The sequence below is a fragment of the Eutrigla gurnardus genome (assembly GCF_963514095.1).
Source record: "Eutrigla gurnardus genome assembly, chromosome: 11".
Lineage (NCBI taxonomy): Eukaryota > Metazoa > Chordata > Actinopteri > Perciformes > Triglidae > Eutrigla > Eutrigla gurnardus.
Genome location: NC_139925.1, coordinates 28218095 through 28242793, shown reverse-complemented (window position 1 = coordinate 28242793; position 24699 = coordinate 28218095). Strand labels below are relative to the sequence as shown.

General features: G+C 43.2%; 1 protein-coding gene across 2 annotated transcripts in view; it reads left to right on the top strand.

Annotated features, from left to right (window-relative positions):
• Window positions 1–228: 228 nt before the first annotated feature.
• The window catches only part of hells (helicase, lymphoid specific), a 40822-nt gene continuing 16351 nt past the window's right edge, over window positions 229–24699 (top strand). The window contains exons 1-12 of one of the 2 annotated variants that reach the window (XM_084021614.1): window positions 229–604; window positions 933–1030; window positions 10007–10125; window positions 10787–10909; window positions 11014–11055; window positions 11150–11177; window positions 11335–11393; window positions 11480–11521; window positions 12572–12799; window positions 21158–21340; window positions 21452–21595; window positions 21910–22106. In XM_084021614.1, coding sequence (XP_083877740.1) covers window positions 597–604; window positions 933–1030; window positions 10007–10125; window positions 10787–10909; window positions 11014–11055; window positions 11150–11177; window positions 11335–11393; window positions 11480–11521; window positions 12572–12799; window positions 21158–21340; window positions 21452–21595; window positions 21910–22106 — 1271 coding nt within the window. In that variant the 5' untranslated portion in view covers window positions 229–596. Of the gene's footprint in view, window positions 605–932; window positions 1031–10006; window positions 10126–10786; window positions 10910–11013; window positions 11056–11149; window positions 11180–11330; window positions 11394–11479; window positions 11522–12571; window positions 12800–21157; window positions 21341–21451; window positions 21596–21909; window positions 22107–24699 lie in introns of both variants that reach the window. The other variant, XM_084021613.1, reaches the window with a different exon arrangement.

The following is a 24699-nucleotide window of genomic DNA, read 5'->3' as shown; positions in this document are numbered from 1 at the left end:
ACTCCCATCACACGCCACCCTGTTTTACATGCAATAGTTTCGTCCTAACTGGCGCGAAATGCTTCAGCACCGCCCACACTAAAATTCCGAGCTGCGTCACGTTGGCCGAGCTCCTGTAGAAAGTAGCGGAAGTGAAGCTTTGAAAATAAAAGATAACAGCGATCCTCAAGGCATCTCAGGGCCGCGAGGACCGCGTCAGTAGTTTTATCTTGAAAGGAGTTAGTCGGATGTGGATTTCTTGTGTGTAGCTAGCTACTTATCGGGCTTCAGGACACGCTGTGCGTTCTGCAGAGTAGCGTGGTAGACGTGGGAGTCGAACGTTAGTGTTGTTGTAGACTTTTGCGTAGTTTCAATTTAAGTGATTTTGTTTTGTTTTTGCGGGGTTTACTGGGATATTTGCGGACCTGCACAGCCGGGAACTACATTAATAACCACTAGCTAGCTAATTAAGTTAGCGTTACTTCAGAGAGTTGGCGTTATATGACTGAGTAACCTGCTTGTGTAACGCTAAAGTTAACTGAAATTGATATTTTGTTGTTACCGCGTAACGTTGAGTTATCCACATAGCCGTGTGGTCTGCTTCGCTGTTCGCAACGATGAGCTGGTAAGTAAAATGGCTTTGCTTGCGATTTTCATTGAGAGAGTACAACAAGTATGTTAATGTAACGATGACGGTCTATCGTAATTGTGCTTAATATCGCTCTCATATCACTTAATGTGTTAAACGCTGGCCATGCAGACTAGATTAAAGTCCGTATTCAGTATTGAATCCAAATGCTGGAAGTATTTACGTTGTTTAAAAGTAAAAGCCCCCGCGTGGTGCAGAATGAACTCCCCCCCCCCGGTTTCAGACGTTGTGGGTCTCGTGTGATGGTGGAGTTAGTTCTGCTTCCTGTTGAATTGACCCTGTGGTGCTGATTTGTGTCTGACAGCGTGAAGGAAGAGACTCGCAGTGGGTCCCCTCACTGTCCCAAACCTGATGAATCCGAGGAGCCGATGGGCACATCCATGGAGACCAGAGCTGTGAACGGTCAGTCACAAAGGAGGGGGGTTCTACCTATATTCCAACTTCAAGGAGACTCACCCCTGGTGAATAGGATTAAAACAACAACTAATAGACACCACGATGAAACTTTTTAACTCCATTTTTTTCTTCTATTCCAAGAATTCTGACATTTTAATATGGAAATGAGGCTGTAACAGCAAACTGAACATTGGATAAAGTCAGAGTTTTAGAGTTAAAGGTATTTATAGAGGGGATTTTGGATACCTCTTTGTATCACTCCATAAATCGTATCTAAATGTTTACATTTAGGAATAAAATGTGTATATATCAGACTATAATTAATAAATGAACAAACCCCTCTGATTAAAAAAATCCTTCAGAATATAGATAGACATTTTTGAAATGTACAAAAAGTTTGGTGGCCGTAAGTGCTACCGAAGTGGAGATTTCAACAATCAGATTTTAGTTTGATTCCATTTTTATTGTCGGTTTTATTTAGAATCGTTGCTGAAACTGTAATCTGTTTTTTTTAATTTTTAGCGGGAGCATTTCCGTTTCCTGTCATGTTTACCAGCCAATCAAAGTGCTACACAGAGAAGACAAATCATTTATTGATTTTATAGTGTTTTTTTGTAAGAAAAGATGCTCAAAGAGCACATTTGTTGTGGAGATTTAAACCTGATTTATAGAGAACAATCTTTAAAGACATGTAAAATTACACAGATTTTGAAGACGCTACAAGTGAAAAGGGTAAACAATTGAACTAATAGATGTCAAGTTTCCTGAAATGTAATGTTTAAATATGCAAATGAGGCATTATCTGATGGTAATGTTTAGTGAATTTGGAAGAACTCTGCAGACACAAACTAAACGGTCAAGCTAAACGTGCACTGGTCTGAAAGAAACATGTTCTCATCAGCAGCAGCTTTAACAGGGGACCCAACACTTCCCTTTCCCCGGCCACATCAGCCAACTCTGACTGGGGGATCCCGAGGCGTTCCCAGGCCCAGGGGGGCATGTTTACCAGATGCCCGAACCACCTCAGCTGTCTCCTTTCAATGCAAAGGAGCAGAAGCTCTACTCCGAGTCCCTCACGGATGATTGAGCTTCTCACCCTATCTCTAAGGGACGCCAGCCACCCTCCTGAGGAAACTCATTTCGGCCGCTTAAGTACCCGCGATCTAGTTCTTTCGTCATGACCCATCCCTCATGACCATAGGTCAGTGAAGATTGACTGGTAGATCGAGAGCTTTGCCTTCTGGCTCAGCTTTCTTTTCGTCACAAGTGTGCGGTACAGCGAATGCAAAACCACCCCGCTTCTCCAATTCTGTGGGTGATCTCACGTTCCATTGTCCCCTCACTCGGGAACAAGACCCCGAGGTACTTGAACTCCTTCACTTGGGGTAAGGACTCATTCCCTACCCGGAGCAGGCAATCCACTGGCTTCCTGCTGAGCACCATTGCCTCAGATTTAGAGGTGCTGATCCTCATCCCGGCCGCTTCACATTCGGCTGCAAATCGATCCAGTGAGTGCTGGAGGTCACAGACCGATGATGCCAGCAGGACCACATCATCTGCAAAAAGCAGCAATGAAGAAGAGACTTGTCATCCAAGACAGCCCCTCCACCACCAAAACCTTCAGCATTTCTGGACGGATCTCATCCATCCTTGGGGCTTTGCCACTTAGGAGTTGTTTGAATACCTCAGTGACTTCCACCAGGGAAATGATGATGATCCTCCATCAGCTTCCAACTCTGCCTCTACAATAGAGGGCATATCAGTCAGATTCAGAGGTTCTTCAATGTGCTCCTTCCACCGCCTTATTACCTCCTCAGTTGTGGTCAACAGTGTCCCATCTTTACTGTATACAGCTTGGATGGTTCCCTCTTTCCCCCTTCTGAGGTGCCGGATGGTTTTCCAGAAGCACCTTGGGGCCGACCGAAAGTCCTTCTCCATGGCTACTCCAAACTCCTCCCACACCCGCTGCTTTGCCTCTGCATCTCATGGAAGAGGCTGCAGCCCTTTGGGCCTGTCGGTATCTTGCAACCGCCTCCGGAGTCTTCCGAGATAACATATCCCAGAATAACGACTTCCCTGACCACCGGTGTCCACCATGGTGTTCAAGGGTTACCTCCCCTTGAGGCACCTAAGATCTTTACACCACAGCTCACTGCCACAGCTTCGGCAATGGACGCTTTGAACATCACCCACTCAGGTTCGATGCCCCAACCTCCATGGGGGTGCCAGAAAAACTCAGCCGGATGTGTGAGTTGAAGATCTCTTGGACAGGGGGCTCCTCCAACTGTTCGCAGAGTTTAAAGTTCAGTTCAGAAATTATAAAATGAACTAGTTCAGTTCATAGTTCATAATTCAAAATATTGAACTAAGTTCACAGTTCCAAAAATGAACTAGTTCAAAGTTCTTTCTTTCAATATGTTGCTGCAAGCTATTCTTTTTCAAAATAATTGCCACAGCCTATATAGAACCACAGACAGCAATTATTTGATCAGTTTTAACACTGAAACCATGCGCTAGATTTCATCTTCATATCCAATTTGGAATCCTTATCCAACCAGGGTGTACATTAGAAGTGAGGGGACAGCATTTCCCCATTGTTGCTTTAGCACTTTGCTGCTGTCCATTCAGTCCACACTAGTAGCAGCTGCAGTTTCACACCTACAGAATATTCTCAAAAACATGAGTAAAAACTTGCTGCTTGAATGGTCTTTTTTTAATGAGGAATTATAAAAAGAAAATCAGGACAGCTTAGTTCAATGTGCCGTTTCAGGTTTGCTGTTGATGTGAGTGAAGTGCAGATATTTAGTTTTTTTTTGTTTTTGAAAGCCAGCGGGCAAAGTTTGCACAGAAAAATAAGATTGTTCACATCCTCACCGACCTTGTCATAAACATGGCTCTCAAGTTTTAACTTGGTTCAGAGTGAGATTTTGGCTGAAGGTACGTTTCCACAGGCAGCGTTATTTCCACTCTTCCCATTCATTGTCTTTGTAAGAAGCTGTGCAATGCCTTCGCGTCGCGGCGAGTTTTGAGAGACGGCGCTGCCTCCCGCAAGCTCTCAAATCTTTTAAACTGACTGTTGTTGATCTAAAATAAAGACAGATTCAGCAACTGCATAGCTTATTTCTCACATAAAATGTTTTCAGAAACACATTTCGGTGAACTATTTTCATAAAATAGTTTTTTTTAAATTATCCTGGTAATTTGTCTGCGTGAGAAATTCAAGATGTGGCGTGTGAGCGTGTCAACAGGTTGAACTGCGCGCGAGACTTGAGAGCCCTGTCATAAAACTTGTTTAAACGAGAATACGACGCCTCCTTTGTACTTGGTCCCCACACGTTTGTCTTGCCTCCATGCTGTTTTTTGTTTTGATGCTGTATGGGGCGGTGCGACACTGGCGGCTGGTGTTGCCAGAATGGGTGGTTTTTTTTCGCTACATATTAAGGCCTGTGTACGGTGTGTTTTAGCCTGGAAGGCTCGATACAAATCTGGCACCCTATTGAACGAAGTTAAACTGAGAGAGCGTGCCGTTCACAGACACCAGAATAAACGCGTTCACAGTAACGTTCATCAGGCAGAAATACAGTTCGTTCAGTTCACTTTCCCCAAAATATAAACGAGTTCATGAATAGGGGTGGGGAAAAAAATCGATATTGCAATATATTGTTGTGCTCTCTGTCGCAATAAATAAATCGATACACTGACGGCAAATATCGATATTTTGGGTCTACGGGTTTTTTTAGACTCCCGTCTGTGCGTAAGAGTTTACGGTTCTCCGGAGCGGATCCGCGGGGGCCGCCCGCTGCCCGGGGGTCGGTCTGAGCTCCAAGCGGGTTTCACACAGCCTTGAGGGCATGAGTGCCGACTTTTCGGCCGGGTTTGATTGCCTATTTACGGGCAGGATTCCGAGCGGCGCGCTAGAGTTTACGGTTCTCCGGAGCGGATCCGCGGGGGCCGCCCGCTGCCCGGGGGTCGGTCTGAGCTCCAAGCGGGTTTCACACAGCCTTGAGAGCATGAGTGCCGACTTTTCGGCTGGGTTTGATTGCCTATTTACGGGCAGGATTCCGAGCGGCGCGCTAGAGTTTACGGTTCTCCGGACGGAGCAGAACTGCGGGTTTGCGGTGCGTAATTGTAAGCGTGGCCGTGTGCTGGCCGGTGCTGTTGTGAGCTTCAAGCGCTTTTCACACAGCATTGAGGGCATGCGGACCCACTTTTCGGCCGGGCTCGATTGCCTATTTACGGGCAGGATTCCGAGCGGCGCGTGTTTACCGTCCGCCGGAGGGTCCGCATGTGTGGATCCGCAACGCCGTGTGCTGCCCGGTGTTGCTGTGAGATCCAAGCGGTTTGAGGCCCGACTTCCCAGGTACTGGATGGGTGAACATAACTCTGCACATAATTGGTTGCATACTGAAATGTGCCCAATATTTCATTTAATTCTGATGTTATTCTTATCTTGTTTAGCTATTGTTAAACTAAAACGGGCCCAAGTTTACATAAACCAAGTTGCTACTGACTTTTCAGTATCAGAAAGCACTGTCCTGGTTTACATAAGACATGTTATTAATGTTCATGCACTTTAATGTGTCCAGCTGGACAGTGTTTATTCATTTGTACATTGTACGAAGTTTGGGAACTTATTTTTTATGCATATTTTTTCTTTTTCAGTCACATATCGTGATATATCGTTGATGAAATTTCTTGCAATATATCGAATATCGCAGATATCGTGTATCGTGATATTATCGTTATCGTGGGCCAAATATCGTCACAGTATCGAATCGTGAGTTACCCGTATCGTCCCACCCCTATTCATGAACTATCGTTCAATGAACCCGTCGGGCACAACACTGACTACTCGTTTGTGCTAACCAGGTCTGTCCAAAGCCCACCCTCTGACCCAACTCACCACCAGATGGTGATCAGTTGACAGCATCACCCCTCTCTTCACCCCAGTGTCCAAAACATGCGCAGATCAGACTAAACGATTACAAAATCGATCATCGACCTTCAGTCTAGGGTGCTCTGGTACCACGTACACTTATGAGTAGGGTTGGGCATCGTTTGGATTTTACCGATTCCGATCCCGATTCCAATCCTCTGTTTCGATTCCTGTTCTAAACGATTCTCGATTCCGATTCTTTGAGGTGCAGGTCAACAGGTCCAGTGTTGCCACAGTTACTTTGAAAAGTAGTACTCTTGACTTCACTTAACTTAAATCATTGTTTGCATATTGTAATGGCAGTAACATCATGAATGAACATTTTATGAATATTGAACCAGCATTAGAGCAGCAAGGAGTGTTTTTTATGGAACAAAGGATGAACACAGTCCTCAAGTATGAGCGGCGTGATGACGAAGGGAGGGGGCGGGGCCAGCAAGCAGCGAGACATTTCTCCACTAAACACTCAAGAGAGACTCCGCTCGCATTTCAGCACAGACTGAGTTAGCAGGAGCTCCGTGAAATCGAGAACTCGTCTTGTTTATTCACACGCTGCGCCTTTTCACCGTCACCGGGCGGGACCTGCTCTTTTGATGTGGTTGTTCCATGCTGTGACTCTAAATGTTTTTTCAAGTTTGACGTTGTATTCTTGAAAGTAGACAACACTTTGTTGTTAACACAGAGTGTACAACGAACCTTTATGTTGCCATCTTTTGCTGAGATGAAGTCGAAATAATGCTTGTATTTCCAGCTGGAAAATGCGTATCTCTCCCCCTCCATTGTTTACGTTTCTGCCGGTAAAGCCGACTACACGCGACAGTGAAGGTGTCGGCTAACATACGTCACCCCCCTGAGACACACGAAGAAAGCAGATCTTTTTTTTTACTGACAAAAATAGTAACGCGCCGTGTATTTGGATAAGTAACTTTAATCTGACTACTGGTTTGGCAATAGTAGCACGTTAGACTACTCGTTACTGATCGTTCTATCGCGGAGTCTCCGCACGCCGGGCGGAGTAATACAAACAAACTAGTGCGAGCGGAGTAAAACAAACAAACTAGTGCGGACGTTTAAGAACCAAAAAAAAAAGAATCGCAATTCCAACAGCTTCTTAACGGTTCCGGAACCGGAGGTTAGGAACCGGTTCCTATTTGGAACCGGATCTCGATGCCCAACCCTACTTATGAGCATCCTTGTGTTCGAACTCGGTGTTCGTTATGGACGGTCCATGACTAGCACAGAAGTCCAATAACAAACCACCATTCGGGTTTAGATCAGGATGGCCGTTACGTATCTCGTTGCCCACGTGTGTGTTGAAGTCTCCCAACAGAGCTATGGAGTCCCCTACTGCAGCCCCATGCAGGACTCTATTCAGGGGCTGCGTTTCAAAAACAGTTTGAGTCGCCCTCGCTCACTTGCCCTCAGCCCTTGCTATGACGTCACACGGAGGCCACTTGGAGGGCGGCGGGAAAGTAGGTGGAGGAGGAGTGAAAGAGGTAAATGGAACACACCCGCCCTCGTTCACTAACAGCCCAGACATGGATCATGGATCAACCACACTTTGTTGGAGTAGCGCTATACTGCCTTTTCCAAATACACAAAATATGCGGAGACTAATTTAATTGAGACGAAGACGTATTCTGCGCTTGATGGCCAGTGTTTCCCCTAGAATTTTTTTCAGGCCCGGTGGTACCCACCGGAAAAAACACTAAACAGACGAGACGTGTGGGATGGTGTATTGGTGCAGTTGGATTAAGTCAGGTGGCACAGCAAGCAGTCTGCAATTCTGCAATTATTATATTTGCATTCAACATTTTTGTTCAACCAGAGTGTATTCAAGATCACAAGGAGAGAGTGACTTATTAAGGTGCTGGTTGATGGAAATGATCAGGGTCCAGAAATATGTCTGGAAAATGATGAGCATCACATTAATGACATATGAGTGCATATATTGTCTTATTTTATCAAGTAAAATATAAGTTATAGGTTTACTCAACAGCAGTTAACTCAAAGTTCCACATCTTATCAAAAACAATCCCCCCCCCCGGGGAGGGGGGGGGGGGCAAACGGGCTTTGGCCGGTTGTACATACGTCATCACGTCCTAATACTACACACACATGGCGTGATGTTGTTTTTAAGGAGCGCCGTCTCTGCTTATATTTCTCGACAACACTCGACCTGCATCAGCGCATGTGCGCACGAGCGGATCTGTGCGAGCAGACAGCGCTAGCGCAGCGGGTTTTGGACGGAGACACACAGCGGCATTTTTATTATGTAAAAATAAATAATAATAATGTAATAAAATAAATATTATGGACCCTATGGTCCGGTTCCGCTCACACCACGAGTCTGAAGAGTGCAACAGCTTATCAAAATACAGTGTCAACGTTCCGTGTTTTCAAAGTAGAAAGCGACATCGTGGTGGTTTAACGAGGCGGAACGGCATCAGAACAACATCAAGCGCGAGTACACGGAAGAAGAACGTAGCGGGAGCGCGCGGCGAGGATTGTTGCGGCCGCGCGTCTTGCGGAGCAAGTCTACTGTGCTGCGCGGAGGCGCTCCTAATGTAAATGATTATTGATTTATGAATGAATTGATAGGTGGCTTATTTTTGGTATATTGATTTTTTTTTGCCTAGCGGCAGGTCTCCTTGGCCTGGCGGGCCGCCAGGCCTGTACAATGGTAGGGGAAACACTGATGGCAATACGTCGGCTTATATACTTACACTTGTAAACGGCGGACTCTGCCATAACTCTGCAACAGACAGTCTAATTGCACAATTAAATTTAATTCATTTTCTTCTTTCTTCTTTCTTCTTCTTCCTTGGTGGTGAATAGACAGCAGACAATGGTGTTTGAGGTTCATTATCGCCACTGCATGGACATATTTTTCGTGCACCACTGCAATGCATTGTGGGTGATATACAGCTCTGAAGTGACCATCGTTGTTGACTCGATCACTCAGCCCTCAAGGGTCGATCTCACGGAGTTCACTTCAGCTGTTCAGAGAAATGGAACAGCCCTTAAGATGGCGGCAGGGATTCCCCCGAGGGCAAGTGCTTAGGGCAAGTGAGCGAGGGCGACTCAAACTGTTTTTGAAAAGCAGCCAGGGTCTCCAAGAAGGCTGCATAGTCCGAACTGCTGTTTGGTGCATATGTTTTTCCCCCATAACCCGACGGCGTAGAGGGTAAACTCCAACACAGGGGCGCTCAGCCGGGGATTTGTGAGTATCCCCGCACCCTCACACCTTGGTCAACTCCAGAGAAGAATATAGTTCAACCCCTATCCAGGAGTGAGGTTCTAGAACCGAGGCTGTGCGTAGAGGTAAGCCCCACCAGATCTAACTGGTAGCACTCCACCTCCCACACAAGCTCCGACTCCTTCCCTCACAGAGAGGTGACGTTCCTCAACCCCAGAGCCAGCCTCTGTTGCCCGGGTCTGGTCCGTTGATGTCCCCGGCCTTTACTGCCACCTGTATTGCAGCGCACCTGACCTCAGCGATCCTCCCATGGATGGTGAACCCGCAGGATGGCTGAGAAGCAGTAGCTTCTTCGGGCTGTGCCAGCCAGACGCTTGCTGACGGGCCCTCCCACTGGGCCTGGCTCCAGACGGGGGGGGCCTTGGGCTTCCTCCGGGCCGGGTCACTTTTTCATAGGATGTTATTGAATGATTCTTAGTCTGGCCCCCTCGCCCGATACCAATTTGCCATGGGAGGCCCTACCAGGAGCACAAAGCTCCAGACAACACAGCCCTCAGGGTCATTGGGACACACAAACCTCTCCACCACAGTAAGGTAATGTTTCCCGGAGAGGAGACGTTATGGAAGGAAAATTCAAACTCCAAAAAATGTTTTTGTCTTGCCTTAATTAATGAAGTGTTACTGTCGTAACGTTTAGATAATAAGGAAAATATGTTTATTATTTATCACACTTTTATCATTAACAGCTGTTTAGCAGGAACTAATAAGAGTTGATTATCTGTTCCTAAATTAACAAGGACATGTGTGGACCCCCCCAGTTTGACCATCTATCACTGTTTCTTTAAAGATGTCAGTGTGAAATCTGAGAACATGACATCTGAAGTTGTCATCACTAAGGAAATGGAGGAAGAGGAAAAGAAGCTGATGGAGGAAGGGGAGAGGAAAGAAAAAGAGATGATAGAAAAGGTGTGTTTCTTATTCATTCCTCAGCATGTGGGTTCTCCCTCCTTCATGTGTGTTTGTAAAACTGTTTCATGTCAAGAATTGTCTCATTTCACCATGTATGCAATGGTGTCTTCACATCAAATGCAAAGTGACTTTTTAATGCTGCGCTATGACGAACAATGTCAATGCAAAGACGCAAATGACATCACACAAATGAGAAATTGATGTGACGTGATAGACTAGCAGCCTTGAGATTCTTAACCTGTCTTCACTGAATCAGAAATCGAGACAAAAAATATTGAGGTGGCCTGTGGTTTCCCAGAGCTCTATGATATTTGTTGACCAGACTATGTGGTGGAATCAGGGACTGTCCATGGTACAAACAACAAGGTTGCTGCCGTATTTATGTATCGATTATCTTATTTGGAGTGTTGCATCTATAATCCTCACTCATCCCTGACTCTGGCTGCTTAAAAAATGTTTTTGGGATATTGTAAAATAGGTCATATCAACTCGACTAATTAAAAAAGGGTTTTGTGGGAGAACATATTTCTCAAAGTTAGGTATTGGAAAAAATGTGTTTTATTATAGGTAAAAAATAACCATACAGCATTGGCTCAAGTATCTAAACTGTCATTAATGTATGATTGTTTTTCCTTGTTTTTTGCAACACTCACCATAGGCCTTGCAGTCCCAGGACAGGGATTCTCATGACATGCGGTTCAAAAGGCTGCAGCATTTGCTCAAGAAGAGCAACATCTACTCCAAATTCTTGCTGACTAAAATGGAGCAGCAGCAGATTGAGGTACGGTATGATGAACAGCACATTAAACGGTAACGGTGCCGAGTTGGTGTCACCACCTGCTGGCTTCAGGCTCAATCTCACTGTTCCTCTGTCGACGTCTGCAGGAGAACCTCAGGAATGACAGACAAGAGAAGAAGGCTAAGAAGGTGAGACGAGCTTAACTGGGGAAACACATGCTAGCTTAGCTTTGATGTACTCTTCTAACCTTATTCATTGAAGTATGTTTGTCTTTAAATGCAGAACTCAAACAGTGCGGAGCCTGAGAAAGGTGTGTAGATCTTCTGATGTTTGTTCTTATGCTACCGATAGCATGAAACGCTTAAGTGAACTTTACAAACAAACAGTTTGAATTATATTTGCTTCACTCCAAATCCAAGTATCAATATGAATGTGACATTTTTCACTCTTCTTCCCTGTTGGTCTAGATAAGAAGAGGAGGAGGAGGGACGATGACTACAAAATAGCAGATGTCATGTCAAAAGAAGTAAGATCTCTTTGACACCGTCTGTTTTTGCAGATATTCCATTTACTGATCATTTCACATTGGTTCTGCTTAATTTTGTCTTCCAGGAAATAATGTCCCAAGCTAAGAAGGCAAAAGTGGAGGAAGCGGTAATAGTTAATGTTTTGTTATTTTTTCCTTCCCTGGTAGATGAGAGATATCATGTAGGGGTGGACGATATGACCAATACGTCTTTTTTTCAGGCAGGATCAAGCTGTGATCTTATCTTCTTGTTCCTGTTTTAAGACTTTTACAAGTTACTGAACAAAATAATGTCCCTATTAAAACAGCAACTACAACGCATCATATCAATACAGCATCATAGAAAGAGCAGCATCTTTACTGGTTCCCTAAATACCCAGTGTCGTATCTCACACCCCTAATGTGATCCAGAAGAGGGAATGGTGGTGTAAACTAGGGCTGAACGATATATCGTGATCATATCTTTATCTAGATAGGAACATTCAAGATATTAATATCGAATAAAAAAGCAACGATATAAACGATAAAGATTTCACCCGCGCTCGCCCTGCATGTACAGCTCTGGCAGTCACAATAAACTTCATTTTTACGATTTCCCTTGAATGCACCGCTATGGCCAGCCAACCACAAACCTTATTTCATGCTTGCTGTGCGTCGACAGCTGAAGCCAACCAATGACGAACATACGAGGGTGGGACTCCCGCCGCGGGAGTGAGGGAGACGAGACGCAGACACGACATACGCAGCGGGGAAATCAGAAAGAAAGAGAGAAAGAAAAGTGAGACGAGTGCGGAAGATAATGCGGCCAGTAGCAGTGCCAAATCTGATTTGGTGCCAAAACATAAATCATCCTCCATTATTTGGAGGTATTTTGGATTTAATAACAATGATGTCAACCAGAGCGAGGTGTTGTGCAGGTCGTGTTTGGCGAAAATTGCACCGAGTGTATTGCAATGCCTTCAGTAACGTTTCACCGTATGAGTCGGCGTCCACCAGACGTTTTCACCAAACCGTAGTCATATTCGTATCATATCGATATCGAGATATCTGGCATGAATATCGAGATATGAAATTTTGTCCATATCGTTCAGCCCTAGTGTAAACTGTATATTGAAAAGTAGGTTCATTGAAAGTAACCCATCCAACCATACTTGTTTATATCAAACATTTGATATCAGGACGAGGCACCGGCCCAGAAGAAACTAGAAGCTGAGGATATCGAGAAGATGAGCGACTCCAACGAAGACATCAAGAACCGTCTGTCGGAGACGGTGCGAGACAACGCCAAGCATCTGCTGCATCCCCACAGGACGGTGAATGGCCAGCCGGTCCCCGCCCAGCAGCCAGAGCTCTTCACTGGGGGAGTAATGAGGACATACCAGATCGAAGGCACAGAGTGGCTGAGGGTGAGTAGTTGACCAACATGAGATTGTGGACGTTGAAAAAACAGTCCGGGTTTAAGGTCCATTTATATCATATAACAGCAGATGGACTTTGTCAGTTGTCACACCTTCCATTCCACCTGTCACAATAACATCCCTGGACACATACACTGGAACACTGCTCACTGAAGGGAACTTAGCCACTCAGAGCCTTCACTAGGTGGCGACTCAACAAAATGGCTGAGCCTTGTTTGTAACAATTGGCTATTAGCCGAGCTGCCACACTGCATTTGTGTAAAACATAGCGGGGGTGGATGAGAGCCTAAAGACAAAGCTGATTTGAGATATCACTTTTCTACTATGTTTACCTCATGTTTTTTTTATTATTATTTTTTTTTTATCCCACCACCACCACCCCCCATCTTGGGGGACCAATTTTGTTCTTTTCCTTTTATTCCTTTTTTTTTCTTTTTCTTTTTCTTTTTAGATTTGTTCAAAGCCTTGAATAATGATCAAATGACACAAAACAAAACAAAACAAAAAAGGGTCCCCATATCCATTCTAACCCCCCCCCCCCCCGCCCCTCCCCACACACACACACACACACACACACCCCCCAACCACTAAGGGGACACCCTCTTTCCACTTGATTTATCTTTCTATCTTTATTTTAAACTCAATCTGTCCAACCCTCTGCTTCTTTAAGTTTTGTCCATCTTTCTATATACATGACATTTTTTATCTTCGTATGCCATTTCACATTCAGTTTTACAATATAGTTTGATATAATTCTTAAATATATTAATATTAATATTAATTGTGTTTTTACATTTAGATTTAAAGAGAAACATTTTTCCAAGTAGAATAATTATATTTTGTAGGTCCTCTGTTTCCGACAGTTTACCAAATAACATTGTAAACATATCTATAGGTAATTGGATGTTATGTTCAGTTAGCCATTTCTGGACTTCCACTGGACTGGACTATTCCAGTTGTTGAACAGTATTTATAAATTTGTATTTATAAATTAATCTATATTGGAAATATCTTATTTTGTGATCTAGTGTTTTATATATCTTTGTAAATACTTGTTTCCATTGTATGGGGGTATCTACTATTCTTTCCCAATAATTAAATAAATTATATAGAATATCTACACTTTTATTATTTTTTAAATAAAAAATATACATATCTTTATTTATTTTTGTTTAAGTGATCCATTTGGTCGGTTTCATATGTGGTCTGCATACCAAATGTGATCTAGGCATATTTTTTATACACTACTCACAATAAGTTATTTACATGAGTGCTTTTCCTATTTGGTCTGAATTTTAATGAAATAAGTAAAAGTTTCCTTTGATATTACTAATAATGAATGAGAAGAAACACCATTTTCATTAGTTTAATATTTAACCCAAAAATTTAGACAATAACAAGGATAGCCCCAAATAACAAAAATTGACAGTATCAGTAGCAGGTGCTTCCACTATTTGCGGCAATGAAAGCTTGACAGCGAAGTCTCATGCTCCTCACTAGCCTCAAGATTTTGTTCTGAGGCAATGCGTTCCACTCTTCCACAAATGCTACACGCAGTTCTGCCAGGTCACGTGGGGGTGGGGTACGATCATCCAGTCTCTGCTTCAGCTGGTCCCAGACGTGCTCTATGGGGTTCAGGTCAGGGGACATTGCTGGCCATACCATGTGAGGCACTCCGACTTCCTGAAGTCGAGCTGTGACAATTCTGGCACGATGTGGTGGAGCATTATCATCCATGAACAGAAAGTTGGGGGTGTGCTGGCGGAATTGGGGGATGATGATGGGTTCTATGATGTCTCTCAGGTAAGAACGTGCAGTGACTGTGCCATCTACAATAACCAAATCTGTTTTATGCTCGCTGGTGATGCCTGCCCAGACTGTTGCACCTCCTCCACCAAAGCGAACCCTGGGGACCATGTTGACCTCGGCGTATTGCTCACCTCGCCTTCTCCAGCAGCGCTGACGACCATCATTTCTGTGCAAGGTGACCCGACACTCATCAGTGAACAGGACGGTAGAGCACTGCTGCATTGTCCAGGTCACATGGTCTTGTGCCCACTGCAAACGTTCACGGCGGTGTCTTGGTGTCAGTGGAGTCACCTGCAACGGTCGTCTGGCATTCAAGCCAAAGCGTAGTCGGTTGCGAATGGTTTGTCTGGAAACCCTAGTACCCCTCACATCTCATAAACGGGCCTGCAGCTGTCTGGCAGTTGCATAACGATGTCTGAGTGAATCGGTCCTTAGGTACTGGTCATCGTTGCGGTCTGTCACTCGTGACACTCCTGGGTCTGTCACAAACTCTGCCAGTAGTTCTGTGTCTTGATGCAAGTCTGCTGATGACACTTTGAGACACGCCAAGTTCACAAGCAACATCTGACTGCCTGCCACCGACCCGAAGGCGTGCTATGGCCAGGTGGCGCTGCTCGTCCGTTAATTGACGTTGTGTGTTCATGACTGTTTGAATGATGATCTTGGAATGACTTACTGACAATACCAGCTTTTTATACCCACAGAATGTTGAAATTGATGCCACATTGAAAAGGGTTGTCTTTTAGTCTTTTGGTATTGGCCCCAATATGTAAGGCACAATATACACAGTGAGACCATTACGTGGAAAAATCAAAATGAGGTGTCTATCACCCCAATACAATTACCTCCCTATCCCAAAAATCTCTGAAGTGAAACAAACACCGTATGTATGAAATTCACTGAGTCTCTCACAATATCCCTAACTTATTGTGAGTAGTGTACGTTTTTTCCATAACTGAGGTATTGATCCAATCAGCTGGTTATACTGTTGCAATGTACCTATATCACCAAACCTCTGTTTGGCTTGTATATATGACAAGAGTCTACCTTCCTCAGCTATGTCATTAACAAATATTATTGCTTTTTAAACATTTGCTCAAAAAAAAAAAAAAAAAAAAATTTCCTCTCAGCAGTATATTGGGAGTTTAACCATAACATTTGTTGTACCTGCTCCGTGTTGCCGGGCGGATAGTATTGAAATTGCAACCAACTCATCAAGGCCTCTGACAGGAAGCGGGATATCTTAGTAAAGATAGTTTTTATCGGTGAATACTTTACATTTTGCAATTGTAGAAAAGGAAAATCATTTTCAAATATTGGATTAAGGAGTCATTCCGTGCCAACTCAGCCACCCATGTACATGACACCTCTCAGATTTTGCTGAAAAGCGGTGAAAATATGCCTTATGTTACCAAACAAAGGGATCTGAAGTTTCAGGTCAATATCTCAAATGGTTTGTCCATTTGAATTTCAAGTGCCACACCCCTTTTTGACACATTGGAATTTCGCATTTCATTTGTTGGCATTTTTTGAGGCCCATAACTTCTGTTCTAATAGTGATAGAAGGCTGAAAATTGCTCTGTTAGTTCATTGTAATGTGTACTGCACACGTGAATATTGTATCCTGTGATATTCTTTTCATCCGTATCTTATTTTTGGAAATTGGTATAAAGCAATGATGCGATCGTGTTCCACTGAACGTTTTAGACGAGGCGTAACGTCTCTCCAATTTGTATGTTTCCTCGTGTTTTTTAATATTTTCTGCAGTAACAAAGAAGAATATAATGTTCTTAATGTTTTCTTTTGCCCATTGAAACATCTCCATTGGTGTCAGAATGTGGTTTGCATCAGTGGCCTGCAGACTTGCTCATGCTGCAAGTCGCTTGTCACAGGCGGGTCTCTTTCATCGGGGATAAGGGGTTAATTTGTGATATTCAGGAAATGAATGGCCAGCAGTCTAAATATTTAATTGTTTGTCATCACTGAGCATAATACTAAGTTATTTCCACTATCTTCATGCTTTATCATCACTAAATTCTCCCTGATCTACATTCCAGACTTCTGGGGAAAAAAAGTCCAAAATGGTGCATTTTGACGAATAAAATTCATATCAAGGAGCTTCATATTCAAAGGTTTTATTTCATTAAAAGAGAACAAATATGTATCTTTATCTGGTATAAATCCCATTAGGATCATCAAGTGCCCACGTGGTCATTTGGGGGTCCAAATATGGGGTTCCAAAAGAGTCACCTCTGCCCCGAAGGGTTTTTGGACCCCCATAAAACCCCCACCAGTGGTACCATACCCTTCAAATTCATTTTGGCAAGAGCAAAGGTCCCAAATATAACAAATAATCCTGTTTAGAATAAATGTGATCATTCATCGTGGTGCTAGGAGCACCCAAAAAGTGAAAAATAATTTTGGCCGTCAAAAAAAAAAATTGGACTTTGGTGACCCACCTCTCACCCAAACAGTAAGGAATGTTGATTCTGCAGAATTCAGACTTCTGTAGAATTGTACACATTACAATGAACTAACAGAGCAATTTTCAGCCTTCTATCACTATTAGAACAGAAGTTATGGGCCTCCAAAAATGCCAACAAATGAAATGCGAAATTCCAATGTGTCAAAAAGGGGTGTGACACTTGAAATTCAAATGGACGCCACGGGCAAACTATTTCACATGGAATGACCCATTAGCCTTTTGCAGAAGTTGGCTTGAAAGCCAGTTTTTATTAAAGTAAAGTTTTGCAGTAATGCAATGCCTGCATTATGTATGTAAAGGAACTTGTCCTGACGTGTTAGTCACTTTCCACCTGCGTCGGGAGTGAGGCGAGCACATTGTTGCGAGGGCCTTTTGAATGACAAGTTTATTTATAAAAAGAATGAAGATGGGACTATCAACAAGAATGCAGTGATTTGTAGCTTTTTGTAAAAAAGAATTCTCCTATCACCGAAGCTGCTCCAGCTTGACTTATCATTTAAACGCTAAACGCGTCGGTACAAGTTCCACGGTCAGTTAGTTAAAGTTGTCTGTTGTCAGATCCTCTAACGTTAGCTTGGGGTGAGTTTTTGATTTGAGGAGTTGATACTGTAACCCCAGATCCTTTCTTGGGTTTGAGTTGTTATGCCCCAGATACTGTAGCTTTTTTTAGATTTTTGGTAAACAATGTCATGTTCTCCTGACTTGCCTGCTGTATCAGCAGCAAATGTGGCCTAAGTGATAGGCCTAAAAGAAATGCCTGTTGGCTTCTTTTTGATTTTGCCTTATATAGAGGCATGTTATACTTCTACTTTTCATTTTGAATTGCTGCATTGAGTCAGCTTTAGTACTCATTTTGAATTCAGAGTCTCCTTAAGTGCCTATTTGAGACTCAGCCTTATTTTATTTCTGTATTTTGCCCTACTAATAAGTGTATAGGGCCATCTGTCCATGATTGGCAACTCACATGGAAGAGTAAAATTTTTCGTAATTTGGTTTTAAACCTGACATTTTAGAGAAATTATTTAAGTCTATTATAAGGTTTTGAAGAGATATTATCCGGGTTAATCATAAAAGTTGTATCATCCGCATACATAGACATTTTGGAATGTAAATCTTGTATTTTCAAACCTTTAATAATTGTATTTGCTCTAATCTTATTTGCAAGTATCTCTATGGCTATAATAAATAGATATGGTGATAAGGGGCAACCTTGTTTCACACCTCTTGTGAGTGTAATAGAGTTTGATAAATACCCATTATTCATTATTTTGCTTTTTGAGCCATTGTATATGACTTTGATCCAAAGGCTCTCCCCAAAATTAAAATATCTTAAACATTTATGTACAAAATCCCATTTTATTTTATCAAAGGCTTTTTCAAAATCTGCAACAAATATTAATCCAGATTTTTTTTTGTGTTATCATAATATTCTATGGTTTCCACTACATGTCTAATATTGTTTGAAATATTTATTCCTTGTATGAACCCTAAGCCTCAAAATAATCCATCTTCCTTCATTTAGTATTTTTGTTTGTTGTACAACTATATTGGAGTGTTTATTTAAAAGAATCATCACCCCTCTAGAGTTTTTAAGTCCATGTGAAAACACAATTGGACCTCCCCATTCTTTTATCCACAGCGCTTCATCAGCTTGCACTGAATGTGTTTCTTGTAGACAAATTATGGATTTTTTTTTTTTTTTGTGAAGCCATGTAAAAATTTGTTGCCTTTTTTTTAACTTTTAACTAATCCATTACAATTATAATTTGCAATCCATACTTCTTCACTTCCCATGTCCTACAGGCTCAAGTTTATTTCTCAGCATGATATGCATAACGATCATCCCCACCATGAAAGAGAATACAGTTTGTCTCCTTACCACCCAACCTTGACTTCCTTTTGCATCCAGACACATTCATACGTTCCTTCCCGTACACACCATACTCCTTCCCCACTACCTCTAAGGTCTAGACTAGGACAGCAAGAAAAAAACATAACTGGCGAGATAAGGACAAAACAAACTAGGCTACCCACACAAAAGAAGAAAAAAAAGAAGAAATAACACACAACCGCATCATGCTACACCATGAACGTTCATTCGATTCTTCCTTGAGTCTATCGATTATTATTGGAACTCCACAAAAAAAAAGGGTCTCGCATTCTCTGGCCAAGATTTTCTCCTTGTACTAAAATGTTTGATCATTGGCCAGCCAGTTGAAATCCATCACAGTCAAATTGTACCCTTGGGATCTCAATAAATGATAGACTCATGGAAATCAACTGTACTATCTGTCCCAAAAGCAACAAAAAGTCTCGTTTTCTGGCACCAAACGTGTGTTATGTTTACCTCATGTTAATTCTTGTTGAGTAGGTGTATTGATAAATAATTGGCTTTTTTGTAAGTTGAATACAGAGTTTGGATAACCATCCCTATTTTTCTTATTCATCATTTCAGGTGTTCTTCTGCAGTGTGTTAGCACATGTTAATGTTTGCGCTGTCAGCAGTAGTTTGATTCATGCTTAGGCCAACCTTCACTATTGAGATGGGAGCACACATTGTAAAAATGGTTCAAATCGGTACAACAGATATGCACACAGCTAAGGGATTCTAAACTTCCCATAATGCAATTCTATGGGATTAGACCCTCCCTGCGAGGTCGACATAGAGGTCCTTCAAAATTAAAATCGGTGATAATGTATCCAACCAATGTGGATTAGCCATGGGACCATAACATTTCATGTCACTATAAATACATATACTCAACAAAAATATAAACGCACAAACTTGAAATGGTGAACAAAAATAGAATGTCAAGACATTTGCTCAGATTCTTGATGCATTTGTTTATGGAATGATTTGTTTTGCTCAAACCCAGTAGTCCAGTGTCACTTGGCCACTCCTATTGACTACAATCTCAGATTGAGTATTTCAACTCACAAGAGTCATGGAGCATGGCAGAGTGGTGGTCAATATGCGTGACCAGTACACAGACACTCCTTCTGGTCTGGTCAATAAAAGGGCACACCAAAATGTGGACTTTTGTCACTTGTCAATATGCCACAGATGTCACAAATCATGAGGGAGCGTGCCATTGGCATGCTGAGTGCTGGGTTGAGCGTTACAGCTGTGGCAACACAACTGAAAGTGCATCATTCCACTGTCAGTGATGAGTCTCGGCTCCAGCTGTACCATGCTGATGGCAGACTCCGTGTTTGGCGCCGTGTTGGTGAGCGTTACGCTGACGCCAATGTTCTGCAACAGGTGGCTCATGGTGGCGCTAGTGTGATGGTGTGGGCAGGCATTTGCTATGGACAGCGCACATGTCTGCATTTCATTGATGGCAACCTGAATAGGCAACGTTACCGAGATGAAATCCTGAGACCAATTGTCGTGCCCTTTGTTGAACTCCATCATCTGACCTTCCAACAAGATAATGCCTGCCCGCACATTGCCAGGATATGCAGGGACTTCCTTGAACAGGAGGGTATTCCTGTCCTCAACTGGCCGCCGTATTCACCAGACATGTCACCTATCGAACACCTTTGGGATGTTCTGGATAGGCGTGTCCGCCAGCGGGTTCCTATTCCCCAGAACGGCCGCCAACTTCAAGTGGCTCTGCAGGAGGAATGGGACAACATCCCCCAGGCCATGATCGACAACCTGGTGATGTCCATGGGTCGCCGGTGTACCGCTCTGCGAGAGACTAATGGTGGACACACGTTATTGACGTTTGTGAACTTGGATCATCGACCCCCATTGTGTTCTTCCTGCCATTACTCCAGGACTTTTGTTTTGAAATTGATCCTAATGCTCGCAAATTAAAGCCACTTTATTGATAAAGTTGTACTGTAATTTTTGGATAGTTACTGTTTTGTCGCATAACAATAACTACAAGTTTTTCTTCGTGCGTTTATATTTTTGTTGAGTGTAGTTGCGATTTGCAATATCTTTCAAATGACTTACAAATGAGAAAATTATAATTTTGCCTTCATAGTTTTTGAAGTGAATAATGATGGTGAGTGCGTGTGATTTGTTCACTTTCTGGTGTCAGATGCTGTGGGAGAACGGCATCAATGGGATCCTGGCTGATGAGATGGGACTGGGGAAGACCATCCAGTGCATTGCGCACATCGCCATGATGATAGAAAAGAAAGTGAAGGGCCCCTTCCTGGTGGTGGCCCCTCTCTCCACTCTGCCCAACTGGATGAGTGAATTCAAGCGCTTCACACCAGAGGTAGGAGGACGCGTCATGGAAGTGTGTCTCCTTGAGGTCTGGCGGACTTTGTTGAATTGAATAAATGGTGTCGCACCTTGTCTGTTGATATCTGTCGTGTCGTTTTCCCAGGTGTCCGTGCTGCTTTACCATGGTCCCCAGCCAGAGAGGGCCAAGCTGCTCAAGCAGATCCGCAGGCCTCAGGGGCCCCTCAGCATGTGTCCTGTTGTCCTCACGTCCTTTGAGATCGCCATGATAGACAGAAAATTCCTACAGGTAGAACCACTGCTCATCTTTTATTAAACGGTTTTCATACCGTTTTTAAGAGTTTCACAGGACAAACGTGCAATAATATTGCAATTTTAGCCATTTCCAAGCAAAAATGCCAAAGCTGCTCAAATGTGATGATTTAACTGATTTTCATTTCATAGCTGATTGTAAACTGTTGAATGCCCATCACTATCTATAGATTTAATGATCAATAGAGAAAATAAGTTTGATTGAATCAATATAAACAATAGTTTAGTTGCAGCTCTTTTGACTGTTTTCATGAGCATTGTATAAGCAGCCATGTCTGTGTTCTGCTCCAGAGCAACCAGTGGAAGTACCTCATAGTGGACGAAGGCCACAGGATCAAAAATCTCAACTGTCGGCTGGTGCGAGAGCTGAAGATGCTGCCCACTGACAACAAGCTGTTGCTGACCGGCACGCCGCTGCAGAACAACCTGGCCGAGCTCTGGTCGCTCCTCAACTTCCTGCTGCCAGAGGTCTTTGATGATCTCAAGAGGTATGGCGCCATGTTGCATTTGTTGTTGCTCTGTTTAAATACCCACGTTGTGTCCAAAATCCCTCCCTCATTCACTACTCACTATACAGGGAATTTTCTGCCGGGGACTACATAGAGGACTATATAGAAAGCTGCCTTTTGGCAATAATACACATAATATACATTTTCTTTATAGTTCCCATATACACTGGTCATAATATAAATAATATATACTAGTAGTCAACGTCTACACGTGTAAACGGGTTCACGGATAATAAATCATAACCGCTTAGAAAAATGAATAACTGTTTACACGTCATTTTTCCTCCTTCGTTTATTTCTCACCAATATATACACCTATAGTCTTTTTAAGGGTAATAATGTTGCCTGAAAGCTTCAGATAGTAACATTAACTAACTATACAATTAAATGTTCCCATGAGTGCAGTTATCCGCATTCAGGGCTATTCAATTGGCGGCCCCCGGGCTGGATCCGGCCTGTGACGGAATATTTACTGGCCCTTTTAGTGGGGGGAAAAAACTGCTGGCCGTATAGTGGCCGATATGAGCTGCCCTCTCTCATCTCCGCGCAGCACAGTGTAGACTTGCTCCTTAAGGCGCGCGGCCACAACAATCCTCACCGCGCGCCCCCGCTACGGTCTTCGTTTGCGCGCTTGATGTTCTGATGAACCACCACGATGTCGCTTTCTACTTTGAAAACTCGGAAAGTTGACACTGTATTTTGATAAGCCTCTGCACTCTTCAGACTCGTGGTGTGAGCGGGACCGGACCGGAACCGTACACGTGTAGAAAATATTGTAAATGTTGACACCCTACTATATACAGGAATAAAGGTGCAGATAATGTTTTTTCTTCAATAAACTTAAAGCGATAGTTAGGAATTTTGGACATAAGACCTTTTTTCCAACTCAACCGGTGTGTTGGAGACGTCTGGAGACGTTTTCAGGACATTTCATTCAGTTCTTCTAGTTGCCGAGTTCGCTGTGCTATGGCTAGCGCAAGTCAATGGTTCTCGTTAGCATGGCATTAAAAACACTCATACCGACTCCACAGTGCACCCGAGGCAAATCAACTGTAACGGCAGACTATCGATGTACTAGGGTTGCACGGTATACCGGTACTAATTTGGTACCGGGGTACTGACGCATTTAAAACGGTACTATATTGCATTTGGACGGGACCGGTACTTGCAGCGCCGCCGGCAGCGCCCGCAACAGCGCCCGCAACAGCGCCCGCAACAGCGCGGCGAACTCGCCGCGTGACGTCACCGCGTTGTAACTACAGCTGAGAGGACGAGGAGCGAGCCGCAGCTTTGGGAGATAAAAAGAAAAAGCAAGCAAGCTGGAGGAAACCGCTAGCAAGTTAGCGAGCAGCGTGGACTAGAGCAGGGGTTCCCAAAGTGGGGGTCGCGGGACGCCGAGGGGTGGGTCGCGGAATGATTTGCATGAATCAAATAATAAAAAATAAAAAATAAAAAAAAATTATAATAATAAAATAAATTTTGAAAAAATAAAATACAGAAAAATTCAGCCATAGTTGTCAAAATTATGAAACATGGTAGTTAAAATGAAAATAAAACTACAGATTTTCCTCCTGAGGTGATTACGACAGATTAACGATAGCATAATTTGCAGGTGTCAGGTCACTTTACGGCTCCACAGTAAACATCACAAAGCGTACCAGTAGATTTGCACATGACCGCAATACTGTGCACTCATGTTACATGGATATTATTTTGACTGAGGTATTCTGCTTTTTATCAAACAGTAAATTTCTATATGTAAACTCATATCAGGCTGCTCTGTTCTTTTGTGTTGTCGTTAAGCCTGTGTTTGGATAAGCCATAGTGCGTATGGCCTGTGTGCACATTTTATTTTATTTTTTCAGTTACAACCAGGGATAGTGGGGGTCGCCAGTCTCTGGCACCGTTATTTTGGGGGTCGCGGGTTGAAAAGTTTGGGAACCCCTGGACTAGAGCAACAAACGGAGCAGGAGGAAAGCTTGGAGAGAGAGAGGGCGCGAGGGAGAGGAGCACGGAGAGGAGAATGGCAGCTGCACCCGTCACCACGCCGCAACTTGTGGACAAACCAGCGCCGCGAAGTGCGATATAGGCGTACTTTAGCTTAAAACAAATGCGCAAGGCGAGGCAGTTAACGCGATGCACCACTGTGTAAACGGTGTTTAAAAACATGCATGGCTAACGGCGGAAACACCTCCGACTTCGCCAAACACTTAAAGGAACAAGCACCCAGACCTGCACACTGAACTCAGGGAACGACAGGTCATTTAAAGCCACATTCAGTGCTAAAAGCAAGCGCCACCGCCCTTCACTCTTAACAAAAGTAGCTCTGGAAGAAAGAAAATAGAGCTGGTTTATTTATATTTTATATTATATTACTGTATTTATATTTTCACATTTTTAAAATTGTGTGCATTAGAAAAGCTTGTCTTTGTGGTATTTTATTTTATTTGCTGATTAATATCTTATGTTCTAAGATTTTCTATTAAAATAAAGTCAGTAATGACATTTTTTACGTTCACTTTTTATTTGAAAAAGTATCGAAAAGTACCGAAACACGTTGTTGGTACCGGTA